At 52.4% G+C, this 25,130-nt stretch overlaps 1 protein-coding gene across 1 annotated transcript in view; it reads left to right on the top strand.

The window, feature by feature from the left end:
• LOC135050122 (PHD finger protein 24-like) overlaps positions 1-21,071 on the top strand; it is a 119,118-nt gene extending 98,047 nt beyond the window's left edge. The window contains exon 4 of the mRNA XM_063956335.1: positions 20,871-21,071. Coding sequence (XP_063812405.1) covers positions 20,871-21,071 — 201 coding nt within the window. The remainder of the gene's footprint in view (positions 1-20,870) is intronic.
• Positions 21,072-25,130: the final 4,059 nt, after the last annotated feature.

The raw sequence follows: 25,130 nt of genomic DNA, 5'->3' as shown, positions 1-25,130 counted from the left end.
CCCCTCTGTTTCTCTCCAGCTCCAGCCCCCTCTGTGTCTCTCCAGCCCCAATCCCCTTGTATCTCCCCAGCTCCAGCCCCCTCTGTGTCTCTCCAGCCCCAATCCCCTTGTATCTCCCCAGCTCCAGCCCCCTCTGTGTCTCTCCAGCTCCAGCCCCCTCTGTGTCCCTCCAGCTCCAATCCCCTTGTATCTCCCCAGCTCCAGCCCCCTCTGTGTCTCTCCAGCTCCAATCCCCTTGTATCTCCCCAGCTCCAGCCCCCTCTGTGTCTCTCCAGCTCCAGCCCCCTCTGTGTCTCTCCAGCCCCAATCCCCTTGTATCTCCCCAGCTCCAGCCCCCTCTGTGTCTCTCCAGCTCCAGACCCCTGTGTCTCTCCATCCCCAATCCCCTTGTATCTCCCCAGCTCCAGCCCCCTCTGTGTCTCTCCAGCTCCAAACCCCTCTGTGTCTCTCCAGCTTCAATCCCCTTGTATCTCCCCAGCTCCAGCGCCCTATGTGTCTCTCCAGCTCCAGACCCCTCTGTGTCTCTCCAGCCCCAATCCCCTTGTATCTCCCCAGCTCCAGTCCCCTCTGTGTCTCTCCAGCCCCAATCCCCTAGTATCTACCCAGCTCCAGCCCCTCTGTGTGTCTCCAGCTCCAGCCCCCTCTGTGTCTCTCCAGCTCCAGCCCCCTCTGTGTCTCACCAGCTCCAGCCCCCTCTGTGTCTCAACAGCTCCAGCCCCCTCTGTGTCTCACCAGCTCCAGCCCCCTCTGTGTCTCTCCAGCTCCAGCCCCCTCTGTGTCTCTCCATCCCCAATCCCCTAGTATCTCCCCAGCTCCAGCCCCAATCCCCTGTATCTCCACAGCTCCAGCCCCCTCTGTGTCTCTCCAGCTCCAGCCCCCTCTGTGTCTCTCCAGATCCAATCCCCTTGTATCTCCCCAGCTCCAGCCCCCTCTGTGTCTCACCAGCTCCAGCCCCCTTTGTGTCTCTCCAGCCCCAATCCCCTTGTATCTCCCCAGCTCCAGCCCCCTCTGTGTCTCTCCAGCTCCAGACCCCTCTGTGTCTTTCTAGCCCCAATCCCCTTGTATCTCCCCAGTTCCAGACCCCTCTGTTTCTCTCCAGGCCCAATCCCCTGGTATCTCCCCAGCTCCAGCCCCCTCTGTGTCTCTCCAGCTCCAGCCCCCTCTGTGTCTCTCTAGACACAATCCCCTTGTATCTCCCCAGCTCCAGTCCCCTCTGTGTCTCTCCAGCTCCAGCCCCCTCTGTGTCTCTCCAGCCACAATCCCCTTGTATCTCCCCAGCTGCAGCCCCCTCTGTGTCTCTCCAGCTCCAGCCCCCTCTGTGTCTCTCCAGCCCCAATCCCCTTGTATCTCCACAGCTCCAGTCCCCTCTGTGTCTCTCCAGCTCCAGCCCCCTCTGTGTCTCTCCAGCCCCAATCCCCTTGTATCTTCCCAGCTCCAGCCCCCTCTGTGTCTCTCCAGCCCCAATCCCCTTGTATCTTCCCAGCTCCAGCCCCCTCTGTGTCTCAACAGCTCCAGCCCCCTCTGTGTCTCACCAGCTCCAGCCCCCTCTGTGTCTCTCCAGCTCCAGCCCCCTCTGTGTCTCTCCATCCCCAATCCCCTAGTATCTCCCCAGCTCCAGCCCCAATCCCCTGTATCTCCACAGCTCCAGCCCCCTCTGTTTCTCTCCAGCTCCAGCCCCCTCTGTGTCTCTCCAGATCCAATCCCCTTGTATCTCCCCAGCTCCAGCCCCCTCTGTGTCTCACCAGCTCCAGCCCCCTTTGTGTCTCTCCAGCCCCAATCCCCTTGTATCTCCCCAGCTCCAGCCCCCTCTGTGTCTCTCCAGCTCCAGACCCCTCTGTGTCTTTCTAGCCCCAATCCCCTTGTATCTCCCCAGTTCCAGACCCCTCTGTTTCTCTCCAGGCCCAATCCCCTGGTATCTCCCCAGCTCCAGCCCCCTCTGTGTCTCTCCAGCTCCAGCCCCCTCTGTGTCTCTCTAGACACAATCCCCTTGTATCTCCCCAGCTCCAGTCCCCTCTGTGTCTCTCCAGCTCCAGCCCCCTCTGTGTCTCTCCAGCCACAATCCCCTTGTATCTCCCCAGCTGCAGCCCCCTCTGTGTCTCTCCAGCTCCAGCCCCCTCTGTGTCTCTCCAGCCCCAATCCCCTTGTATCTCCACAGCTCCAGCCCCCTCTGTGTCTCTCCAGCTCCAGCCCCCTCTGTGTCTCTTCAGCCACAGTCCTTTGTATCTCCCCAGCTCCAGCCCCCTATATGTCTCTCCAGCTCCAATCCCCGTGTATCTCCCCAGCTCCAGCCCCCTCTGTGTCTCTCCAGCTCCAATCCCCTTGTATCTCCCCAGCTCCAGCACCCTCTGTGTCTCACCAGCTCCAGCCCCCTCTGTGTCTCTCCAGCTCCAGCCCCCTCTGTGTCTCTCCAGCTCCAATCCCCTTGTATCTCGCCAGCTCCAGCCCCCTCTGTGTCTCTCCAGCCCAATCCCCTTGTTTCTCCACAGCTCCAGCCCCCTCTTTTTCTCTTTAGCTCCCTCTGTGTCTCTCCAGCCCCAATTCCCTTGTATCTCCCCAGCTCCAGCCCCCTCTGTGTCTCTCCAGCCCCAATCCCCTTGTATCTCCACATCCCCAGCCCCCTCTGTTTCTTTCCAGCTCCCTCTGTGTCTCTCCAGCCCCAATCCCCTTGTATCTCCCCAGCTCCAGCCCCCTATGTCTCTCCAGCTCCAGCCCCCTCTGTGTCTCTCCAGCCCCAATCCCCTTGCATCTCCCCAGCTCCAGCCCCCTCTGTGTCTCTCCAGCTCCAGCCCCCTCTGTGTCTCTCCAGCCCCAATCCCCTTGTATCTTCCCAGCTCCAGCCCCCTCTGTGTCTCTCCAGCCCCAATCCCCCTGTATCTTCCCAGCTCCAGCCCCTTCTGTGTCTCTCCAGCTCCAGCCCCCCCTGTGTCTCTCCAGCCCCTGTCCCCTTGTATCTCCCCAGCTCCAGCCCCCTCTGTGTCTCTCCAGCTCCAGACCCCTCTGTGTCTCTCCAGCCCCAATCCCCTTGTATCTCCCCAGCTCCAGCGCCCTATGTGTCTCTCCAGCTCCAGATCCCTCTGTGTCTCTCCAGCCCCAATCCCCTTGTATCTCCCCAGCTCCAGTCCCCTCTGTGTCTCTTCAGCCCCAATCCCCTTGTATCTCCCCAGCTCCAGCCCCTCTGTGTCTCTCCAGCTCCAGCCCCCTCTGTGTCTCTCCAGCTCCAGCCCCCTCTGTGTCTCTCCAGCTCCAGCCCCCTCTGTGTCTCACCAGCTCCAGCCCCCTCTGTGTCTCACCAGCTCCAGCCCCCTCTGTGTCTCACCAGCTCCAGCCCCCTCTGTGTCTCTCCAGCTCTAGCCCCCTCTGTGTCTCGCCATCCCCAATCCCCTTGTATCTCCCCAGCTCCAGCCCCAATCCCCTTGTATCTCCACAGCTCCAGCCCCCTCTGTGTCTCTCCAGCTCCAGCCCCCTCTGTGTCTCTCCAGCTCCAATCCCCTTGTATCTCCCCAGCTCCAGCCCCCTCTGTGTCTCACCAGCTCCAGCCCCCTCTGTGTCTCTCCAGCCCCAATCCACTTGTATCTCCCCAGCTCCAGCCCCCTCTGTGTCTCTCCAGCTCCAGACCCCTCTGTGTCTCTCTAGCCCCAATCCCCTTGTATCTCCCCAGTTCCAATCCCCTCTGTTTCTTTCCAGGCCCAATACCCTGGTATCTCCCCAGCTCCAGCCCCCTCTGTGTCGCTCCAGCCCCCTCTGTGTCTCTCCAGCCACAATCCCCTTGTATCTCCCCAGCTCCAGCCCCCTCTGTGTCTCTCCAGCTCCAGCCCCTTCTGTGTCTCTCCAGCCACAATCCCCTTGTATCTCCCCAGCTCCAGCCCCCTCTGTGTCTCTCCAGCTCCAGCCCCCTCTGTGTCTCTCCTGCCCCAATCCCCTTGTATCTCCCCAGCTCCAGCCCCCTCTGTGTCTCTCCAGCTCCAGCCCCCTCTGTGTCTCTCCAGCCCCAATCCCCTTGTATCTCCACAGCTCCAGCCCCCTCTGTGTCTCTCCAGCTCCATCCCCCTCTGTGTCCCTCCAGCTCCAGCCCCCTCTGTGTCTCTCCAGCTCCAGCCCCCTCTGTGTCGTTCCAGCCCCAATCCCCTTGTATCTCCCCAGCTCCGGCCCCCTCTGTGTCTCTCCAGCTCCAGCCCCCTCTGTGTCCCTCCAGCTCCAATCCCCTTGTATCTCCCCAGCTCCAGCCCCCTCTGTGTCTCTCCAGCTCCAATCCCCTTGTATCTACCCAGCTCCAGCCCCCTCTGTGTCTCTACAGCTCCAATCCCCTTGTATCTCCCCAGCTCCAGCCCCCTCTGTGTCTCTCCAGCCCCAATCCCCTTGTATCTCCACAGCTGCAGCCCCCTCTGTTTCTCTCCAGCTCCCTCTGTGTCTCTCCAGCCCCAATCCCCTTGTATCTCCCCAGCTCCAGCCCCCTCTGTGTCTCTCCAGCCCCAATCCCCTTGTATCTCCACCGCTCCAGCCCCCTCTGTTTCTCTCCAGCTCCAGCCCCCTCTGTGTCTCTCCAGCCCAAATCCCCTTGTGTCTCTCCAGCTCCAGCCCCCTCTGTGTCTCTCCAGCCCCAATCCCCTTGTATCTCCCCAGCTCCAGCCCCCTCTGTGTCTCTCCAGCTCCAATCCCCTTGTATCTCCCCAGCTCCAGCCCCCTCTGTATCTCTTCAGCTCCAGCCCCTCCTGTGTCTCTCCAGCTCCAGCCCCCTCTGTGTCTCTCCAGCTCCAATCCCCTTGTATCTCCCCAGCTCCAGCCCCCTCTGTGTCTCTCCAGATCCAGCCCCCTCTGTGTCTCTCCAGCCCCAATCCCCTTGTATCTCCCCAGCTCCAGCCCCCTCTGTGTCTCTCCAGCTCCAGCCCCCTCTGTGTCTCTCCAGCCACAGTCCCCTTGTATCTCCCCAGCTCCAGCACCCTCTGTGTCTCACCAGCTCCAGCCCCCTCTGTGTCTCTCCAGCTCCAGCCCCCTCTGTGTCTCTCCAGCTCCAATCCCCTTGTATCTTGCCAGCTCCAGCCCCCTCTGTGTCTCTCCAGCCCCAATCCCCTTGTTTCTCCACAGCTCCAGCCCCCTCTTTTTCTCTTTAGCTCCCTCTGTGTCTCTCCAGCCCCAATTCCCTTGTATCTCCCCAGCTCCAGCCCCCTCTGTGTCTCTCCAGCCCCAATCCCCTTGTATCTCCACATCTCCAGCCCCCTCTGTTTCTTTCCAGCTCCCTCTGTGTCTCTCCAGCCCCAATCCCCTTGTATCTCCCCAGCTCCAGCCCCCTATGTCTCTCCAGCTCCAGTCCCCTCTGTGTCTCTCCAGCCCCAATCCCCTTGCATCTCCCCAGCTCCAGCCCCCTCTGTGTCTCTCCAGCTCCAGCCCCCTCTGTGTCTCTCCAGCCCCAATCCCCTTGTATCTTCCCAGCTCCAGCCCCCTCTGTGTCTCTCCAGCCCCAATCCCCTTGTATCTCCCCAGCTCCAGCCCCTTCTGTGTCTCTCCAGCTCCAGCCCCCCCTGTGTCTCTCCAGCCCCTGTCCCCTTGCATCTCCCCAGCTCCAGCCCCCTCTGTGTCTCTCCAGCTCCAGACCCCTATGTGTCTCTCCAGCCCCAATCCCCTTGTATCTCCCCAGCTCCAGCGCCCTATGTGTCTCTCCAGCTCCAGACCCCTCTGTGTCTCTCCAGCCCCAATCCCCTTGTATCTCCCCAGCTCCAGTCCCCTCTGTGTCTCTTCAGCCCCAATCCCCTTGTATCTCCCCAGCTCCAGCCCCTCTGTGTCTCTCCAGCTCCAGCCCCCTCTGTGTCTCTCCAGCTCCAGCCCCCTCTGTGTCTCACCAGCTCCAGCCCCCTCTGTGTCTCACCAGCTCCAGCCCCCTCTGTGTCTCACCAGCTCCAGCCCCCTCTGTGTCTCTCCAGCTCTAGCCCCCTCTGTGTCTCTCCATCCCCAATCCCCTTGTATCTCCCCAGCTCCCTCTGTGTCTCACCAGCTCCAGCCCCCTCTGTGTCTCACCAGCTCCAGCCCCCTCTGTGTCTCTCCAGCTCCAGCCCCCTCTGTGTCGCTTCAGCCACAATCCCCTTGTATCTCCCCAGCTCCCTCTGTGTCTCTCCAGCTCCAGCCCCCTCTGTGTCTCTCCACTCCAATCCCCTTGTATCTCCCCAGCTCCAGCCCCCTCTGTGTCTCTCCAGCTCCAATCCCCTTGTATCTCCCCAGCTCCAGCCCCCTCTGTGTCTCTCCAGCTCCAGCCCCCTCTGTGTCTCTCCAGCTCCAGCCCCCTCTGTGTCTCTCCAGCTCCAGCCCCCTCTGTGTCTCTCCAGCTCCAGCCCCTCTGTGTCTCTCCAGCCCCAATCACCTTGTATCTCCCCAGCTCCAGCCCCCTCTGTCTCTCTCTATCCCCAATCCCCTTGTATCTCCCCAGCTCCAGCCCCCTCTGTGTCTCTCCAGCTCCAGCCCCCTCTGTGTCTCTCCAGCCCCAATCCCCTTGTATCTCCCCAGCTCCAGCCCCCTCTGTGTCTTTCCAGCTCCAGCCCCCTCTGTGTCTCTCCAGCCCCAATCCCCTTGTATCTCCCCAGCTCCAGCCCCCTCTGTGTCTCTCCATCCCCATTCCCCTAGTATCTCCCCAGCTCCAGCCCCCTCTGTGTCTCTCCAGCCCCAATCCCCTTGTGTCTCCCCAGCTCCAGCCCCCTCTGTGTCTCTCCAGCTCCAATCCCCTTTTATCTCCCCAGCTCCAGCCCCCTCTGTGTCTCTCCAGCTCCAATCCCCTTGTATCTCCCCAGCTCCAGCCCCCTCTGCGTCTCTCCAGCTCCAGGCCCCTGTAGTCTCCCTATCTGTCTCCAGGTCTCAGAATGTGTCTCAGGGAGATCGCCATTTTTGGAGAGAGCTACAGCGTGATGTACTGACTTAGATAATGGATGCAAGGAAGGACGCAGCAGTAATGCTAATAGCATGTAATCGGAATCAGGCCCTGAATACATACAGATGAATCTATGAAAGACGTACTCCTCCCAAATTTCAGATCCGGTATTGGTAGTGGCCCCAGTCCATTGACCCTTTTCTCTATCATTGCTCTCACATTTAGTACATAAACCATTAGACTAATCTGAATCAGGCCCAAGATTTGGTTGTTCACCTGGGGTCCTGCGTTCAGGCTTCTGGGTCAGTGGTAGTTAGGATGTGATTGGAGCCCTGAGGTAGGTGAGGAGATGGGTGCTGGGGTCAACAGGTGAGGTACGAATCTTGTTGGGGCAGGGGGGGGGGGGGGTTTCCTGCGGTTTTGACCAAATCACCATAAAACCTTCATAAAACACAGCATCTATCTGGCCAATCAGAAGGAGAGGAATCACAATATACAGATAACATATGAGGGCAATCATTATGTATGGAATAAAGAGACAGATAACACTAATAATTCTATTATGGGGAAATGCACTCCACCTCTCCAGCCTACTGATTGCCTCCTCCCAGGCCCACCTCCAAGTTTTTGCCCATGGTGCTCCCTACCTCTGGAATTCTCTGCCTCTCACCCTCAGACTCTCCACCTCTCTACAAAGCTTCGAACGGGCTCTCAAGACCCACGTCTTCCCCAAACCCAGCCAAATCTCATCCTAACCCTCTGTTCCACGCTCTCTATGTACCCCATCTGTGTCACCCCTGTCTGTCTGCCCCTCCCCTTTAGAATGTAAGCTCTCACGAGCAGGGCCCTCTCCCCTCATGTGCTTTTCCCTCTCTGACTTACACCATCATCTACTCCGTCCTCCCTACAATGGCATCTGACCCTTGGTTCCTGCCGCCCTACTGTCTGCGTGTCCTGTCCCCTGATGCAGAACTGTGTATATGCCATGTACTTGTCCTGCATCATTTTGTACTGCAAGTCATTATTTTCTTGTACTGCTTATTTCCTTATGTACTTTGTTAGGCGCTGCAGATCCCTTGTGGCGCCATATTAATAAATGATAATAATTGCTACTTTATTAATTTGCTAGGGGTGAAATGATTGTTTAATTCTATAAAGAGAGCAGGATTATTTATACATTATATTAAAAGGAGCCATACAGATGTGTCCTCTTACGTCCTTGCTGCAGTCCCGTTTAACAGCCCTTGAAGTCGTCCCATGCCATGGCGTGACTCGGTAGTGCCAAACTTCTTTTTGCGTTTTTGATGTGCAGCACGCCTATATTCTGTGTGTAACTGCGTCTGTATCTGCATCCGAAATACAACGCTACAGAGTTTTCCAGGAAACCACTGTAGCAGAGCACTTTGTATGCAGATACAGCCGCAGTCACACACAGAATATAGGCATGCTGCATATCATTTTAATTAGCAAAAGCTGCTTGTGCGTCCTATTACATTATTTTGAGTCTTGGGGGTATATTTACTTTGCTCCCGATTTTGACCGATTTGGTGTTTTTTTGTCAAAGTGTCATCTCGGGAATTTACTAAACTCAAATCTCGGCAGTGATGATGGCATTCGTATTTTTTTGGAAGTCAAAGTAAAAAAATACGAATGAATACACCATGGGTCAAATACGCCTGTTATTTGATAGAATTCGGGTCATTTACTAAAATTTGTATTTCACAAACACTGCCGGCAATAGCCAAACACTGCCGTGAATAAATACAAATCGTAAAAAAAAGCAGTTTTAAAACAGACCTGCTTTTTTTTTACCGTGTTCTGATAGGCATGCACGGATCCGTGAGATCCGTGCATGTTTTTCAGTGGGAAGGGGTGGGAAAGTGTTACATTTTTGGAAAAAAAAAATGCGTGGGGTCCCCCCCTCCTAAGCAAAACCAGCCTCGGGCTCTTTGAGCCAGTCCTGGTTGAAAAAATATGGGGGGAAAAATGACTGGGGTTCCCCCATATTTCAACAACCAGCACCGGGCTCTGCGCCTGGTCCTGGTTCAAAAAATACGGGGGACAAAAAGCGTAGGGGTCCCCCGTATTTTTTTAAACCAGCACCGGGCTCCACTAGCCAGGTACATAATGCCACAGCCGGGGGACACTTTTATTGTGGTCCTGGCGGCCCTGGCATTACATACCCAACTAGTCACTCCTGGCCGGGGTACCCTGGAGAAGTGGGAACCCCTTACATCAAGGGGTCCCCCCCCTCCAGCCACCCAAGGGCCAGGGGTGAAGCCCGAGGCTGTCCCCCCCATCCAAGGGCGGCGGATGGGGGGCTGATAGCCTTTAAAAAAAAATTAGAATATTGTTTTTAGTAGCAGTACTACAAGTCCCAGTAAGCCTCCCCCGCAAGCTGGTACTTGGAGAACCACTAGTACTAAATAAATACCCCCAAAAAAACAGGACACACACACCGTGACAGTATAAGTTTATTACATACATGCACACCTCCAAACATACATACTTACCTATGTTCACACGAGGCTTAGTCCGCTTCTCCCTGTAGAATCCTTGGGGTACCTGTGAAAAAATTATACTCACATAATCCAGTGTTGCTTGTCATCTTTGTATAATCCACGTACTTGGCAAAACACGACGTGGCGCTCCCTGATTGGCAGAAGGGACCCTCTTTGACAGGAGTCAGGGGGGGTCCTGGCAGTCGGGGAAAGTGGTCCCATGTGTAAACATGGGGCCTCTTTCAGTGCGTGGTCGGGTTTCCGTTTTTTTTATTTTGCCAAGTACGTGGATTATACAAAGAACAGAAGGTACACTGGATTATGTGAGTATAATTTTTTTTCACAAGTACCCCTAGGATTCTACATGGAGAAGAGGACCGAGCCTCGTGTGAACATAGGTAAGTATGTATGTTTGGAGGTGTGCATGTATGTAATAAACTTATACTGTCACGGTGTGTGTGTCCTGTTTTTTGTTGGGTATTTCTCTAACGTCCTAAGTGGATGCTGGGGACTCCGTAAGGACCATGGGGAATAGCGGCTCCGCAGGAGACTGGGCACATCTAAAGAAAGCTTTAGGACTAACTGGTGTGCACTGGCTCCTCCCCCTATGACCCTCCTCCAAGCCTCAGTTAGATTTCTGTGCCCGACGAGAAGGGTGCACACTAGGGGCTCTCCTGAGCTTCTTAGTGAAAGTTTTAGTTTAGGTTTGTTATTTTCAGTGAGACCTGCTGGCAACAGGCTCACTGCATCGAGGGACTAAGGGGAGAAGAAGCGAACTCACCTGCGTGCAGAGTGGATTGGGCTTCTTGGTTACTGGACATTAGCTCCAGAGGGACGATCACAGGTTCAGCCTGGATGGGTCCCGGAGCCGCGCCGCCGGCCCCCTTACAGAGCCAGAAGAGCGAAGAGGTCCGGAGAAAGCGGCGGCAGAAGACGTTCCTGTCTTCAAATAAGGTAGCGCACAGCACTGCAGCTGTGCGCCATTGCTCTCAGCACACTTCATACTCCGGTCACTGAGGGTGCAGGGCGCTGGGGGGGGCGCCCTGAGACGCAATAATACATGACAGAAATACCTTACATGGCAAAAAAATGCATCACATATAGCTCCTGGGCTATATGGATGCATTTAACCCCTGCCAGAATATACAAAAAACCGGGAGATAGGCTCCGCCCCCTTTTCGGCGACCTTATCTCCTCAGCACACTGGCGCCATTTTCCCTCACAGCTCAGTTGGAGGGAAGCTCCCTGACTCTTCCCTGCACTACAGAAAGGGTTAAAAAAATAGAGGGGGGCACTATTTAGGCGCAGTATTAAAACATACAGCAGCTATAAGGGGAAAAACACTTATATAAGGTTATCCCTGTATATATATAGCGATCTGGTGTGTGCTGGCATACTCTCCCTCTGTCTCCCCAAAGGGCTAGTGGGGTCCTGTCCTCTATCAGAGCATTCCCTGTGTGTCGGTACGTTTGTGTCGACATGTATGAGGAGAAAAATGATGTGGAGACGGAGCAGAGTGTCTGTAACAGTGATGTCACCCCCTAGGGGGTCGACACCTGAGTGGATGTACTGTTGAAAATTACGTGACAGTGTCAGCTCTATATAAAAAACAGTGGTTGACATGAGACAGCCGGCTACTCAGCTTGTGCCTGTCCAGACGTCTCATAGGCCGTCAGGGGCTCTAAAGCGCCCGTTACCTCAGATGGCAGATACAGACGCCGACACGGATACTGACTCCTGTGTCGACGGTGAAGAGACAACCGTGATTTCCAGTAGGGCCACACGTTACATGATTGAGACAATGGCAAATGTTTTTATACATTTCTGATAATACGAGTACCACCAAAAAGGGGTATTATGCTCGGTGAGGGAAAAACTACCTGTAGTTTTCCTGAATCTGAGAAATAAAATGAGGTGTGTGATGATGCGTGGGTTTCCCCCCGATAACAATTGATAATTTCTTTAAAAGTATTGGCTGCATACCCTTTCCCGCCAGAGGTTAGGGTGCGTTGGGAAACACCCCCTAGGGGGGATAAGGCGCTCACACGCTTGTAAGAACAAGGGCTCTACCCTCTCATGAGATGGCCGCCCTTAAGGATCCTGCTGATAGAAAGCAGGAGGGTATCCAAAAAGGTATTTACACACATACTGGTGTTATACTGCGACCAGCAATCGCCTCAGCCTGGAGGTGCAGTGCTGGGTTGGCATGGTCGGATTCCCTGACTGGAAATATTGATATCCTAGATATAGAGCATTTAAAAGATGCATTTCTATATATGCATGATGCACAGCGGAATATTTGCCGACTGGCATCAAGTATAAGTGCGTTGTCCAATTCTACCAGTAAAATGGTCAGGTGATGCGGATTCCAAACGGCATTTGGAAGTATTGCCTTTGAAAAGGGACATTTGGGGTCGGTCTTTTAGACCTGGTGGCCACGGCAACAACTGGGAAATCCACGTTTGTACCCCAGGTCGCCTCTCAAAATAAGACGCCGTATTATCAGGCGCAGTCCTTTGTTGGCAAGCGGACAAAAGGTTCCTCTTTTCTGCTCGTGACAGAGTGAGAGGAAAAAGGCTGAAGAGATTAGCCAGTTCCCAGGAACAGAAACCCTTTACCGCCTCTGCCAAGCCCTCAGTATGACGCTAGGGCCTTACAAGCTCAGGCACGATGGGGGCCCGTTCTCAATGAATTTCAGTGCGCAGTGGGCTCACTCGCAAGTAGACCCCTGGATCCTTCAGGTAATATCTCAAGGGTACATATTGGAATTCGAGACGTCTCCCCCTCGCCGTTTCCAAAAGTCGGCTTTACCGACGTCTCCCTCTGACAGGGAGGCAGTTTTGGAAGCCATTCACAAGCTGTATTCCCAGCAGGTGATAATCAAGGTACCCCTCCTGCAACAGGGAACGGGGTATTATTCCACACTATTGTGGTACCGAAGCCAGACGGCTCGGTGAGACCAATTCTAAATCTAAAATCTTTGAACACTTACATACAGAGGTTCAAATTCAAGATTGAGTCACTCAGAGCAGTGATTGCGAACCTGGAAGAAGGGGACTACATAATGTCTCGGGACATCAAGGATGCTTACCTTCATGTCAAAATTTACCCTTCTCACCAAGGGTACCTCAGGTTATGGTACAGAACTGTCACTATCAGTTCAGACGCTGCCGTAGGGATGGTCCACGGCACCCCGGGTCTTTACCAAGGTCATGGCCGAAATGATATCCCTTCGAAGGAAGGAAATTTTAGTTATCCCTTACTTGGACGATTCCCTGATAAGGGTAAGATCCAGGGAACAGTTGGAAGTCGGTGTAGCACTATCTCAGGTAGTGTTGCGGCAGCACGATTGGATTCTCAATATTCCAAAATCGCAGCTGGTTCCGACGACTTGTCTTCTGTTTCCTAGGGATGTTCCTGGACACAGTCCAGAAAAAAGGTGTTTCTCCCGGAAGAGAAAGCCAGGGAGTTATCCGAGCTAGTCAGGAACCTCCTAAAACCGAACCAAGGCTCAGTGCATCAATGCACAAGGGTTCTGGGTAAAAATGGTGGCTTCCTACGAAGCAATCCCATTCGCTAGATTCCACGCAAGAACTTTCCAGTGGAACCTACTGGACAAATGGTCCGGGTCGCATTTTCAGATGCATCAGCGGATAACCCTGTCACCAAGGACAAGGGTATCCATCCTGTGGTGGATGCAAAGTGCTCATCTTCTAGAGGGCCGCAGATTCGGCATTCAGGACTGGGTCCTGGTGACCACGGATGCCAGCCTGCGAGGCTGGGGAGCAGTCACACAGGGAAGGAATATCCAGGGCTTAGGGTCAAGCCTGGATACATCACTTCACATAAATATCCTGAAGCTAAGGGCCATTTACAATGCTCTAATCTTAGCAAGACCTCTGCTTCAAGGTCAGCCGGTGTTGATCCAGTCGGACAACATCATGGCAGTCACCCACGTAAACAGACAGGGTGGCACAAGAAGCAGGAGGGCAATGGCAGAAGCTGCAGAGATTCTTCGCAGGGCGGAAAATCATGTGATAGCACTGTCAACAGTATTCATTCCGGGAGTGGACAACTGGGAAGCAGACTTCCTCAGCACGACCTCCACCCGGGAGAGTGGGGACTTCACCCAGAAGTCGTCCACATGATTAAAAAACTCGACAGGTATTGCGCCAGGTCAAGAGACCCTCAGGCAATAGTTGTAGACGCTCTGGTAACACCGTGGGTGTACCAGTCAGTGTATGTGTTCCCTCCTCTGCCTCTCATACCCAAGGTACTGAGATTGATAAGATGGAGAGGAGAAAGCACTATATTCGTGGCTCCGGATTGGCCAAGAAGGACTTGGTAACCGGAACTTCAAGAGATGCTCATGGAGGATCCGTGACCTCTACCTCTAAGAAGGGACCTGCTCCAGCAAGGACCCTGTCTGTTCCAAGACTTACCGCGGCTGCGTTTGACGGCATGCCGGTTGAACACCGGATCCTGAAGGAAAAAAGGCATTCCGGATGAAGTCATCCATATCCTGATCTAAAGCCAGGAAGGATGTAACCGCAAAAACATTATCACCGCAATTGGCGAAAATATGTTGCGTAGTGCGAGGCCAGTAAGGCCCGACGGAGGAAATTCAACTGGGTCGATTCCTACATTTCCTGCAAACAGGAGTGTCTATGGGCCTGAAATTGGGGTCCATTAAGGTTCAGATTTCGGCCCTGTCAATTTTCTTCCAAAAAAGAACTAGCTTCAGTCCCTGAAGTTTAGACGTTTGTAAAAGGGGTACTGCATATACAGCCTCCTTTTGTGCCTCCAGTGGCAATTTGGGATCTCAATGTAGTTTGGGTTCCAAAAGTCACATTGGTTTGAACCACTTAAATCTGTGGAGTTAAAATATCTCACATGGAAAGTGGTCATGCTGTTGGCCCTGGCCTGGGCCAGGCGCGTGTCAGAATTGGCGGCTTTATCCTGTAAAAGCCCTTATCTGATTTTCCATTCGGACAGGGCGGAATTGAGGACTCGTCCTCAGTTTCTCCCTAAGGTGGTTCCAGCGTTTTCACCTGAACCAACCTATTGTGGTGCCTGCGGCTACTAGGGACTTGGAGGAATCCAAGTTGCTGGATGTTGTCAGGGCCCTGAAAATATTCCAGGACGGCTGGAGTCAGGAAATCTGACTCGCTGTTTATCCTGTATGCACCCAACAAGCTGGGTGCTCCTGCTTCTAAGCAGACTATTGCTCGTTGGATTTGTAGTACAATTCAGCTTGAACATTCTGTGGCAGGCCTGCCACAGCTAAAATCTGTAAAAGCCCGTTCCACAAGGAAAGTGGCTCATCTTGGGCGGCTGCCCGAGGGGTCTCGGCTTTACAACTTTGCCGAGCAGCTACTTGGTCAGGGGCAAACACGTTTGCTAAATTCTACAAATTTGATACCCTGGCTGAGGAGGACCTGGAGTTCTCTCATTCGGTGCTGCAGAGTCATCCGCACTCTCCCGCCCGTTTGGGAGCTTTGGTATAATCCCCATGGTCCTTACGGAGTCCCCAGCATCCACTTAGGACGTTAGAGAAAATAAGAATTTACTTACCGATAATTCTATTTCTAATAGTCCGTAGTGGATGCTGGGCGCCCATCCCAAGTGCGGATTGTCTGCAATACTTGTACATAGTTATTGTTACAAAAATCGGGTTATTATTGTTGGGAGCCATCTTTTCAGAGGCTTCCCTGTTATCATACTGTTAACTGGGTTCAGATCACAAGTTATACGGTGTGATTGGTGTGGCTGGTATGAGTCTTACCCGGGATTCAAAATCCTTCCTTATTGTGTACGCTCGTCCGGGCACAGTATCCTAACTGAGGCTTGGAGGAGGGTCATAGGGGGAGGAGCCAGTGCACACCAGTTAGTCCTAAAGCTTTCTTTAGATGTGCCCAGTCTCCTGCGGAGCCGCTATTCCCCATGGTCCTTACGGAGTCCCCAGCATCCACTACGGACTATGAAAAATAGAATTATCGGTAAGTAAATTCTTATTTTTTTTACTACTAGTACTACAGGTACCAGCGGGCCCGGTTTTCCACCGCATGCTGGTACTTGTGGTTCTCCAAGTATCAGCTTGCGGGGAGGCTTGCTGGGATTTGTAGTACTGCTACTAAAAACAATATTCTCATTTTTTACACAAGGCTATCAGCCCCCCATCTGCCGCCCTTGGATGGGGGGGACAGCCTCGGGCTTCACCCCTGGCCCTTGGGTGGCTGGAGGGGGGGACCCCTTGATTTCAGGGGTTCCCACTCCTCCAGGGTACCCCGGCCATGGGTGACTAGTTGGGTATGTAATGCCAGGGCTGCCAGGACCACAATAAAAGTGTCACCCGGCTGTGGCATTATGTACCTGGCTAGTGGAGCCCGAGGCTGGTTTAAAAAATACGGGGGACCCCTACGCTTTTTGTCCCCCGTATTTTTTGAACCAGGACCAGGCGCAGAGCCCGGTGCTGGTTGTTGAAATATGGGGGAACCCCAGTCATTTCCCCCCCCCATATTTTTCAACCAGGACCGGCTCAAAGAGCCCGAGGCTGGTTTTGCTTAGGAAGGGGGACCCCACGCATTTTTTTAACATACTTTTACACTTTTTTTCATTTTTTGAAAGATTCACAATGAAACCCTGCACGGATCTCACAGATCCGGCCGAGTTTCATTGTGTTAATGTCGGCAGTGTTTTACTATTCACTCCCGTAAAACACTGCCAAAAAATACGAATGACATCGACATCGGTAAACACGAAAATGCAGAATACGACAGCTTACTAAATTAGTCGTAATAAACTCAAAAAGTTGCAAATTTACACATTCGATGTCATTCGTGTTTTAACTTTAACCTCATTATGAAAAATACGAATTTTAGTAAATATACCCCTTAGACGTATTTTCACGGAAAAAAACACGCTTAGTGCTACCGAGTCACACTGCGCACGGAACAAAGATGTAAGAGAACACATCTGCGTTAATTGGTGTTATGACAGTGGTGACATGAATTATTTCATGCTGTGGGCACCATTTAAAAAGCCATAAAAAAATGTTTCTCCCATCATAAAATCATTTGTAAATACCAATGAGCAATTAATTAATATTGCTCCTTTCATATAATTAACAAACAATGGGGGTCATTCCGAGTTGATCGCTAGCTGCTTTCGTTCGCAGCGCAGCGATCAGGCAAAAAAAGGCAGTTCTGCGCATGCGAATGCAGCGCAATGCGCACGTGCGTTGTACTATTACAACGAACGATGTAGTTTCACACAAGGTCTAGCGAAGCTTTTCAGTCGCACTGCTAGCCGCAGACTGATTGACATGAAGTGGGCGTTTCTGGGTGTCAACTGACCGTTTTCAGGGAGTGTTCGAAAAAAATGCAGGCGTGCCAGGAAAAACGCAGGCATGGCTGGGCGAACGCAGGGCGTGTTTGTGACGTCAAATCCGGAACTGAACAGTCTGAAGTGATCGCAAGCGCTGTGTAGGTCTAAAGTTACTCTGAAACTGCACAAAATTATTTTGCATCCGCTGTGCGATCCTTTCGTTTGCACTTCTGCTAAGCTAAAATACACTCCCAGTGGGCGGCGGCATAGCGTTTGCACGGCTGCTAAAAACAGCTAGTGAGCGATCAACTCGGAATTACCCCCTCTATCCGGAGTCACTAGCTGTTATCACAGATTGCTGTAGAAGTAATATCTGCATCTTCAGATCTACGTCCTGTGACGTGACTAATATTTGCTGGAGTAATGTCTCCGCTTCTCATCATTCTGATACCGCACTGTAAATGCCAGCACGTTTCAGTGCAGAACTAATGTACTAGCTTTGTATCTAGTCCAAAGAGTCTCCTGCTGGGGACGGGCAGTGTTTAGTATTGTAACAGCTTTGCGGGCACAGATTGTGGCAGAAAGTGGCATTTATCTACCATGTACTCAGTGATATCACGCTCAGGCTGCATGTGGCCTGCACCGACCTGCTAGTGCTCCAGTCCAGCCGGCAGAGTGCCGACAGCTGCAGAGGAGATAACACTGAATGACGTCTGCAGTTGGCGTGGGATCTCCACCGGGTGCCAACTGGTGCTTTATCTTCTACGCTGAGGCTCAGATGTATAATGTTGTAATTGGGTCTTATACATGTAACGCAAGCCATTATGTGACAGAGGATGTGCCCTGTAATTAGAGGAAGGTTATTAATGGAGTTAATCTGAACTGGACAGCATAGCGGACTTCAGCAGACTAAGCAGCAACCGGCAAATCCATTCTTATAACAGAACGATGTTAATTTACACATGGGGGGTCATTCCGAGTTGATCGCTAGGTGCTTTTGTTCGTTCTGCAGCGAAGAGGCAAAAAAACGGCACTTCTGCGCATGCGTATACGGCGCAATGCGCACGCACATCGTACTAATGCAACAAACGATGTAGTTTTGCACAGGGTCTAACGATGCTTTTCAGTCGCACTGCTGGCCGCAGAGTGATTGACATGAAGTGGGCGTTTCTGGGTGTCAACTGACCGTTTTCAGGGAGTGCTCGAAAAAATGCAGGCGTGCCAGGGAAAACGCAGGCATAGCTGGGCAAACGCGGAGTGTGTACGTGACGTCAAAACAGGAACTGAACAGTCTGAAGTGATCGCAAGCGCTGAGTAGGTCTGAAGCTACTCTAAAACTGCACAAAAAAACTTTGCCGCCGCTCTGCGATCCTTTCGTTCGCATTTCTGCTAAGCTAAAATACACTCCCAGTGGGCGGCGGCTTAGCGTTTGCACGGCTGCTAAAAACTGCTAGCGAGCGATCAACTCAGAATGACCACCATAGACAATAACTCTGCAACACATTAATGGATTCATTGAGGCTCGCTATCAGGAGTAACACTATACACTGAATATTCAATTACATATACAGTATATAGCGCCAGCATATTGCTGTTACAACTGGGAACTAAACAGTAATAAAACTGTGTATCCGGACGGTATTCCAGTAACCCAGGATTTTCCTGGACATCCTGTCTGTTTATAAAAGGAACCCCAATGCCCCGTGAACCTCATTTTTGAGGGTGAAAGAATAGTATTGTACTGAAAAAGTAGAAGGAAACCTTTACATGTTGCAAACAGTAAAACATTCATCCAGAGCTGTGCGGAAAGACTGGCGAGCGTAATGGGCGTAAACGCTGTAATTCACATCCCGCTGTCATTTCCTTTCCATCTTATCCTGCAGCACCAGTGCCCGTAATGTACCCAACCCCGCGAGCGTTGCCCTGTGGCCCTGTGGTTGTATTATCCTGTCTGACGTGGCAGTGAACAAAGGCCCTCATTCCGAATTATTCGCTCGTTAGTTTTTTTCGCAACGGAGCGATTAGTCGCAAACTGCGCATGCGCAACGTTCACAGTGCGCCTGCGCCAAGTAAATTTGCTAAAAAGTTTGGTATTTTACTCACGGCCTAACGAAGAAATTTCATCGTTCTGGTGATCGTAGTGTGATTGACAGGAAGTGGGTGTTTCTGGGCGGAAACTGGCCGTTTTATGGGTGTGTGCGAAAAAACGCTTGCGTTTCTGGGAAAAACGCGGGAGTGTCTGAAGAAACGGGGGAGTGTCTGGGCGAACGCTGGGTGTGTTTGTGACGTCAAACCAGGAACGAAGCTGACTGAACTGATCGCAGTGGAAGAGTAAGTGTCGAGCTACTCAGAAACTGCTAAGAAATTTCTTTTCGCAATTCTGCTATGCTAAGATACACTCCCAGTAGGCAACGGCTTAGCGTGTGCAATGCTGCTAAAAGCAGCTAGCGAGCGAACAACTCGGAATGATGGCCAAAATCTATAATGTTGCGATCTCACAGAGCCGTAACTAGACTTTTTGATGCCCTGTACCAGAAAGAGAATTGGCGCAATTTGGAAACAAGGCGCAGGCCTCGTGGGGAAGGGGCATGACAAAATTGATCCCAGAGAAAGCCCATGCTATGATGTCCCTTCCCACATACTGTGTATTCTGTACACACACATTTATAGAACTCTGAATTTGGACACAATTCCTCTTTATATCACATCCATGCACTTAACTTGCAATCTTGTTGTTATTTAGTTAAAATACCCTTTATTAAATAACACATTTCAATATTATGCCATACACAGGATTCAAACTATAACCTGTTGCATTCCAGTCAAACACCCTACTCATTGGTCTATTTGATACTGCATAAAAGCTATAAGATTCCTAATAATATGAAGCTACTGGTACTTTGTAAAAAAAATAATCAGCATTGCAGTTGAGCAGATCTCTGTAGTGTGCAGCCACACATCCAATCCCTTGCAGCCACACACTACATAGATCTGCTCAGCCGCAATGCTGACAATTGTTTCATAAAGTACAAGGTAAGCTTCAAATAGTTACGATTCTCTAACTTTCTATATGTAAGGGCAGATAGCTCAATGAATAGAGTGTTTGACTGCAATGCCACAGGCTATGGGTTCAACTCCTGGGTATGTCAGCATCCTGAAATGTAATAAACAACAGGGGCCCTCATTCCGAGTTGTTCGCTCGCAAGCTGCTTTTAGCAGCATTGCACACGCTAAGCCGCCGCCTACTGGGAGTGAATCTTAGCTTATCAAAATTGCGAACGAAAGATTCTCTAAATTGCGAATAGACACTTCTTAGCAGTTTCTGAGTAGCTCGAGACTTACTCCTACACTGCGATCAGTTCAGTCAGTTTCGTTCCTGGTTTGACGTCACAAACACACCCAGCGTTCGCCCAGACACTCCCCCGTTTCTCCAGCCACTCCCGCTTTTTCCCAGAAACGGTAGCATTTTTTCGCACACACCCATAAAACGGCCTGTTTCCGCCCAGAAACACCCACTTCCTGTCAATCACATTACGATCACCAGAACGAAGAAAAAACCTCGTAATGCCGTGAGTAAAATTCCTAACTGCATAGCAAATTTACTTGGCGCAGTCGCATTGCGGACATTGCGCATGCGCATTAGCGACTAATCGCTCCGTTGCGAGAAAAATATAACGAGCGAACAACTCGGAATGACCCCCAGTGTGACTGAATATCAAACAAATCTCAAGTTGAGTTGATGAATGCTGTGTAGGTATTAGCGACAGAAGGGGTGGGGGTAGGAGACAGCGGCGGTCAGGAGATCCTGGGCTTCAAAGAGGGGGGGAAGCTGCAAGAGAAAGTAATTAAAACAGATAATTGACAAGTGTCGCCAACAGCGCCCCCTACCCTGCAGCGCTACGTGCACCAAGGAGCCCGCACCTGACTTTCCGCACCAGTCTCTGTGAATACAGAACCCTGACACTGGTATTTAGCAGCCAGAGACTGCTGGGATCAACACCACAGCAATATCTATCAGTATGCCAGAGCTCAGTTCTCCATCTCAGCCTCCTGGCGCACTCAGCAGAAGAACTAACATTTCATTATTTAAAAGTACCAGATAGCGAGTCATTAACTCCTTTGCTGCGGAGCCTGGCGCTGGATGTAAGACACTCTGTGTGCAGTCCTTATGTTGTCTTGTTCTCTCCCTGCAGATCACCGATGATGAGATGTGTGAGATCTGCGAGGTGTGGACAGCCGAGAGTCTCTACCCGTGTCGGATCTGCTCCCGCGTCTTCCACGATGGCTGCCTGCACCGTATGGGCTACCTGCGCAATGACAATGCCCTGGAGGTGACAGAAATGGCGCACACAGAGACAGGGTGGAGCTGCTATTACTGTGTACGTGAACCATGATTTTCCCTTTATGTGTCATAATCCTATAGCGTTATACACTGAGCAATGCCCATATTATACTCTGCGCTTTGCATCACGCTGCTGTGACCAGACACCTGGCTAGGCTGTCATCACGCTGCTGTGTTCAGACACCTGGTTAGGCTGTCATCACGCTGCTGTGTCCAGACACCTGGTTAGGCTGTCATCACGCTGCTGTGTCCAGACACCTGGCTAGGCTGTCATCACTCTGCTGTGTACAGACACCTGGCTAGGCTGTCATCACTCTGCTGTGTCCAGACACCTGGCTAGGCTGTCATCACTCTGCTGTGTCCAGACACCTGGCTAGGCTGTCATCATTCTGCTGTGTCCAGACACCTGGCTAGGCTGTCATCATTCTGCTGTGTCCAGACACCTGGCTAGGCTGTCATCACGCTGCTGTGTCCAGACACCTGGCTAGGCTGTCATCACGCTGCTGTGTTCAGACACCTGGCTAGGCTGTCATCACTCTGCTGTGTCCAGACACCTGGCTAGGCTGTCATCATTCTGCTGTGTCCAGACACCTGGCTAGGCTGTCATCACGCTGCTGTGTCCAGACACCTGGCTAGGCTGTCATCACTCTGCTGTGTCCAGACACCTGGCTAGGCTGTCATCATTCTGCTGTGTCCAGACACCTGGCTAGGCTGTCATCACGCTGCTGTGTCCAGACACATGGCTAGGCTGTCATCACGCTGCTGTGTCCAGACACCTGGCTAGGCTGTCATCATTCTGCTGTGTCCAGACACCTGGCTAGGCTGTCATCACTCTGCTGTGTCCAGACACCTGGCTAGGCTGTCATCACGCTGCTGTGTCCAGACACCTGGCTAGGCTGTCATCACTCTGCTGTGTCCAGACACCTGGCTAGGCTGTCATCACTCTGCTGTGTCCAGACACCTGGCTAGGCTGTCATCACGCTGCTGTGTCCAGACACCTGGCTAGGCTGTCATCACGCTGCTGTGTCCAGACACCTGGCTAGGCTGTCATCACTCTGCTGTGTCCAGACACCTGGTTAGCCTATCATCATTCTGCTGTGTCCAGACACCTGGTTAGGCTATCATCACGCTGCTGTGTCCAGACACCTGGCTAGGCTGTCATCACGCTGCTGTGTCCAGACACCTGGCTAGGCTGTCATCACGCTGCTGTGTCCAGACACCTGGCTAGGCTGTCATCACGCTGCTGTGTCCAGACACCTGGCTAGGCTGTCATCACGCTGCTGTGTCCAGACACCTGGCTAGGCTGTCATCATTCTGCTGTGTCCAGACACCTGGCTAGGCTGTCATCACTCTGCTGTGTCCAGACACCTGGCTAGGCTGTCATCACGCTGCTGTGTCCAGACACCTGGCTAGGCTGTCATCACTCTGCTGTGTCCAGACACCTGGCTAGGCTGTCATCACGCTGCTGTGTCCAGACACCTGGCTAGGCTGTCATCACGCTGCTGTGTCCAGACACCTGGCTAGGCTGTCATCACTCTGCTGTGTCCAGACACCTGGTTAGGCTGTCATCACGCTGCTGTGTCCAGACACCTGGCTAGGCTGTCATCACGCTGCTGTGTCCAGACACCTGGCTAGGCTGTCATCACTCTTCTGTGTCCAGACACCTGGTTAGGCTGTCATCACGCTGCTGTGTCCAGACACCTGGCTAGGCTGTCATCACGCTGCTGTGTCCAGACACCTGGCTAGGCTGTCATCACGCTGCTGTGTCCAGACACCTGGCTAGGCTGTCATCACTCTGCTGTGTCCAGACACCTGGCTAGGCTGTCATCACGCTGCTGTGTCCAGACACCTGGCTAGGCTGTCATCACGCTGCTGTGTCCAGACACCTGGCTAGGCTGTCATCACTCTGCTGTGTCCAGACACCTGGTTAGGCTATCATCACGCTGCTGTGTCCAGACACCTGGCTAGGCTGTCATCACGCTGCTGTGTCCAGACACCTGGCTAGGCTGTCATCACGCTGCTGTGTCCAGACACCTGGCTAGGCTGTGGGTGTGGCGCGTCTCCAGCTTCCGTAATTATGATGTCACTGTGGGTGGTTTAGATAGTGTGCGCAAATGTGTGAAATTGTTTGCTGAGCGCAATTCAATTCAAATCTTCTTCAGGGTGTTGAAAATATCACTTTCTTGGACCGCATCGAGGTCACACGGTGAAACTCTCAAAATGATTGGGCGGTGTTCCGGTTAACAACCCCCCCCCCCCCCCCCCTTCCTTATCTGCTGCTTATCTCATCCAGCTTGTAGCAAGTTTCACCCCAAATTGAAAACAATGTGTTAGGGGCCCATTCAATTAATATTTAGGCGCTATTCCCCAAAAATTCTAATTTTTAGCGGTTACCCACAGGTATTTTATATCCCCTGTATGTATCTATAGGGGCTGCCTTCCCCCATTTTGGAACACAATGCAGTCCCTATAGACACCTAACGCCATCTAAAGATGGAATTACTAATTGTAGCCAATAGACTACAGATCACTAAAGTGCCGGCAGAGGGATTTGTTGGTTCCCTCACCGGTACTCACTATCCGCACATGTACGGTATGCAGATTGCACATGTGCAGTAGCGCAGCATCCCCGGGAAGTTAAAGTAAAGGATTGCTAATACGATCACTTTACTTATACACAAAACAGGGCAGGGGTCCCATGTGTACCCCTGTCCCTACACGCAAACTTTACTATATCCCGGCGACAGATAAGTTCTTATTGCCACAAAAAGCAGAAACTAAAAAATCCTGAAAAAATGGGCCCCTTACTGAGGAGTTACAGGAGCAGTGATGTGAGGAAGGGAATAGAAGCAGCAGGAAGCCACAGACTGAGAGTTATATAGTGGGAGGAGCAGGGTCCCCAGCAGCACAGAGTATATCAGGAGATGAGGGATGTGTCAGTGAGGACAGGGCTGCATGTGACAGGGGCAGTGACATGATGTGAGGAGGTGAATGGAGGCAGCAGGAAGCCACAGACTGAGAGTTATATAGTGGGAGGAGCAGGGTCCCCAGCAGCACAGAGTATATCAGGAGATGAGTGATGTGTCAGTGAGGACAGGGCTGCATGTGACAGGGGCAGTGACATGATGTGAGGAGGTGAATGGAGGCAGCAGGAAGCCACATACTGAGAGTTATATAGTGGGAGGAGCAGGGTCCCCAGCAGCACAGAGTATATCAGGGGATGAGTGATGTGTCAGTGAGGACAGGGCTGCATGTGACAGGGGAAGTGACATGATGTGAGGAGGGGAATGGAGGCAGCAGGAAGCCACAGTCTGAGCGTTATATAGTGGGAGGAGCAGGGTCCCCAGCAGCACAGAGTATATCAGGAGATGAGTGATGTGTCAGTGAGGACAGGGCTGCATGTGACTGGGGCAGTAACATGATGTGAGGAAGGGAATAGAAGCAGCAGGAAGCCACAGACTGAGAGTTATATAGTGGGAGGAGCAGGGTCCCCAGCAGCACAGAGTATATCAGGAGATGAGTGATGTGTCAGTGAGGACAGGGCTGCATGTGACAGGGGCAGTGACATGATGTGAGGAAGGGAATAGAAGCAGCAGGAAGCCACAGACTGAGAGTTATATAGTGGGAGGAGCAGGGTCCCCAGCAGCACAGAGCATATCAGGAGATGAGGGATGTGTCAGTGAGGACAGGGCTGCATGTGACAGGGGCAGTGACATGATGTGAGGAGGGGAATGGAGGCAGCAGGAAGTCACAGACTGAGAGTTATATAGTGGGAGGAGCAGGGTACCCAGCAGCACAGAGTATATCAGGAGATGAGTGATGTGTCAGTGAGGACAGGGCTGCATGTGACAGGGGCAGTGACATGATGTGAGGAGGGGAATGGAGGCAGCAGGAAGCCACAGACTGAGAGTTATATAGTGGAAGGAGCAGGGTCCCCAGCAGCACAGAGTATATCAGGAGATGAGTGATGTGTCAGTGAGGACAGGGCTGCATGTGACAGGGGCAGTGACATGATGTGAGGAGGGGAATGGAGGCAGCAGGAAGCCACAGACTGAGAGTTATATAGTGGAAGGAGCAGGGTCCCCAGCAAGCACAGAGTATATCAGGAGAT

The sequence above is a fragment of the Pseudophryne corroboree genome, chromosome 1 (genome assembly GCF_028390025.1).
Source record: "Pseudophryne corroboree isolate aPseCor3 chromosome 1, aPseCor3.hap2, whole genome shotgun sequence".
Classification (NCBI taxonomy): domain Eukaryota; kingdom Metazoa; phylum Chordata; class Amphibia; order Anura; family Myobatrachidae; genus Pseudophryne; species Pseudophryne corroboree.
This window is presented reverse-complemented; position numbering and strand designations above follow the sequence as displayed.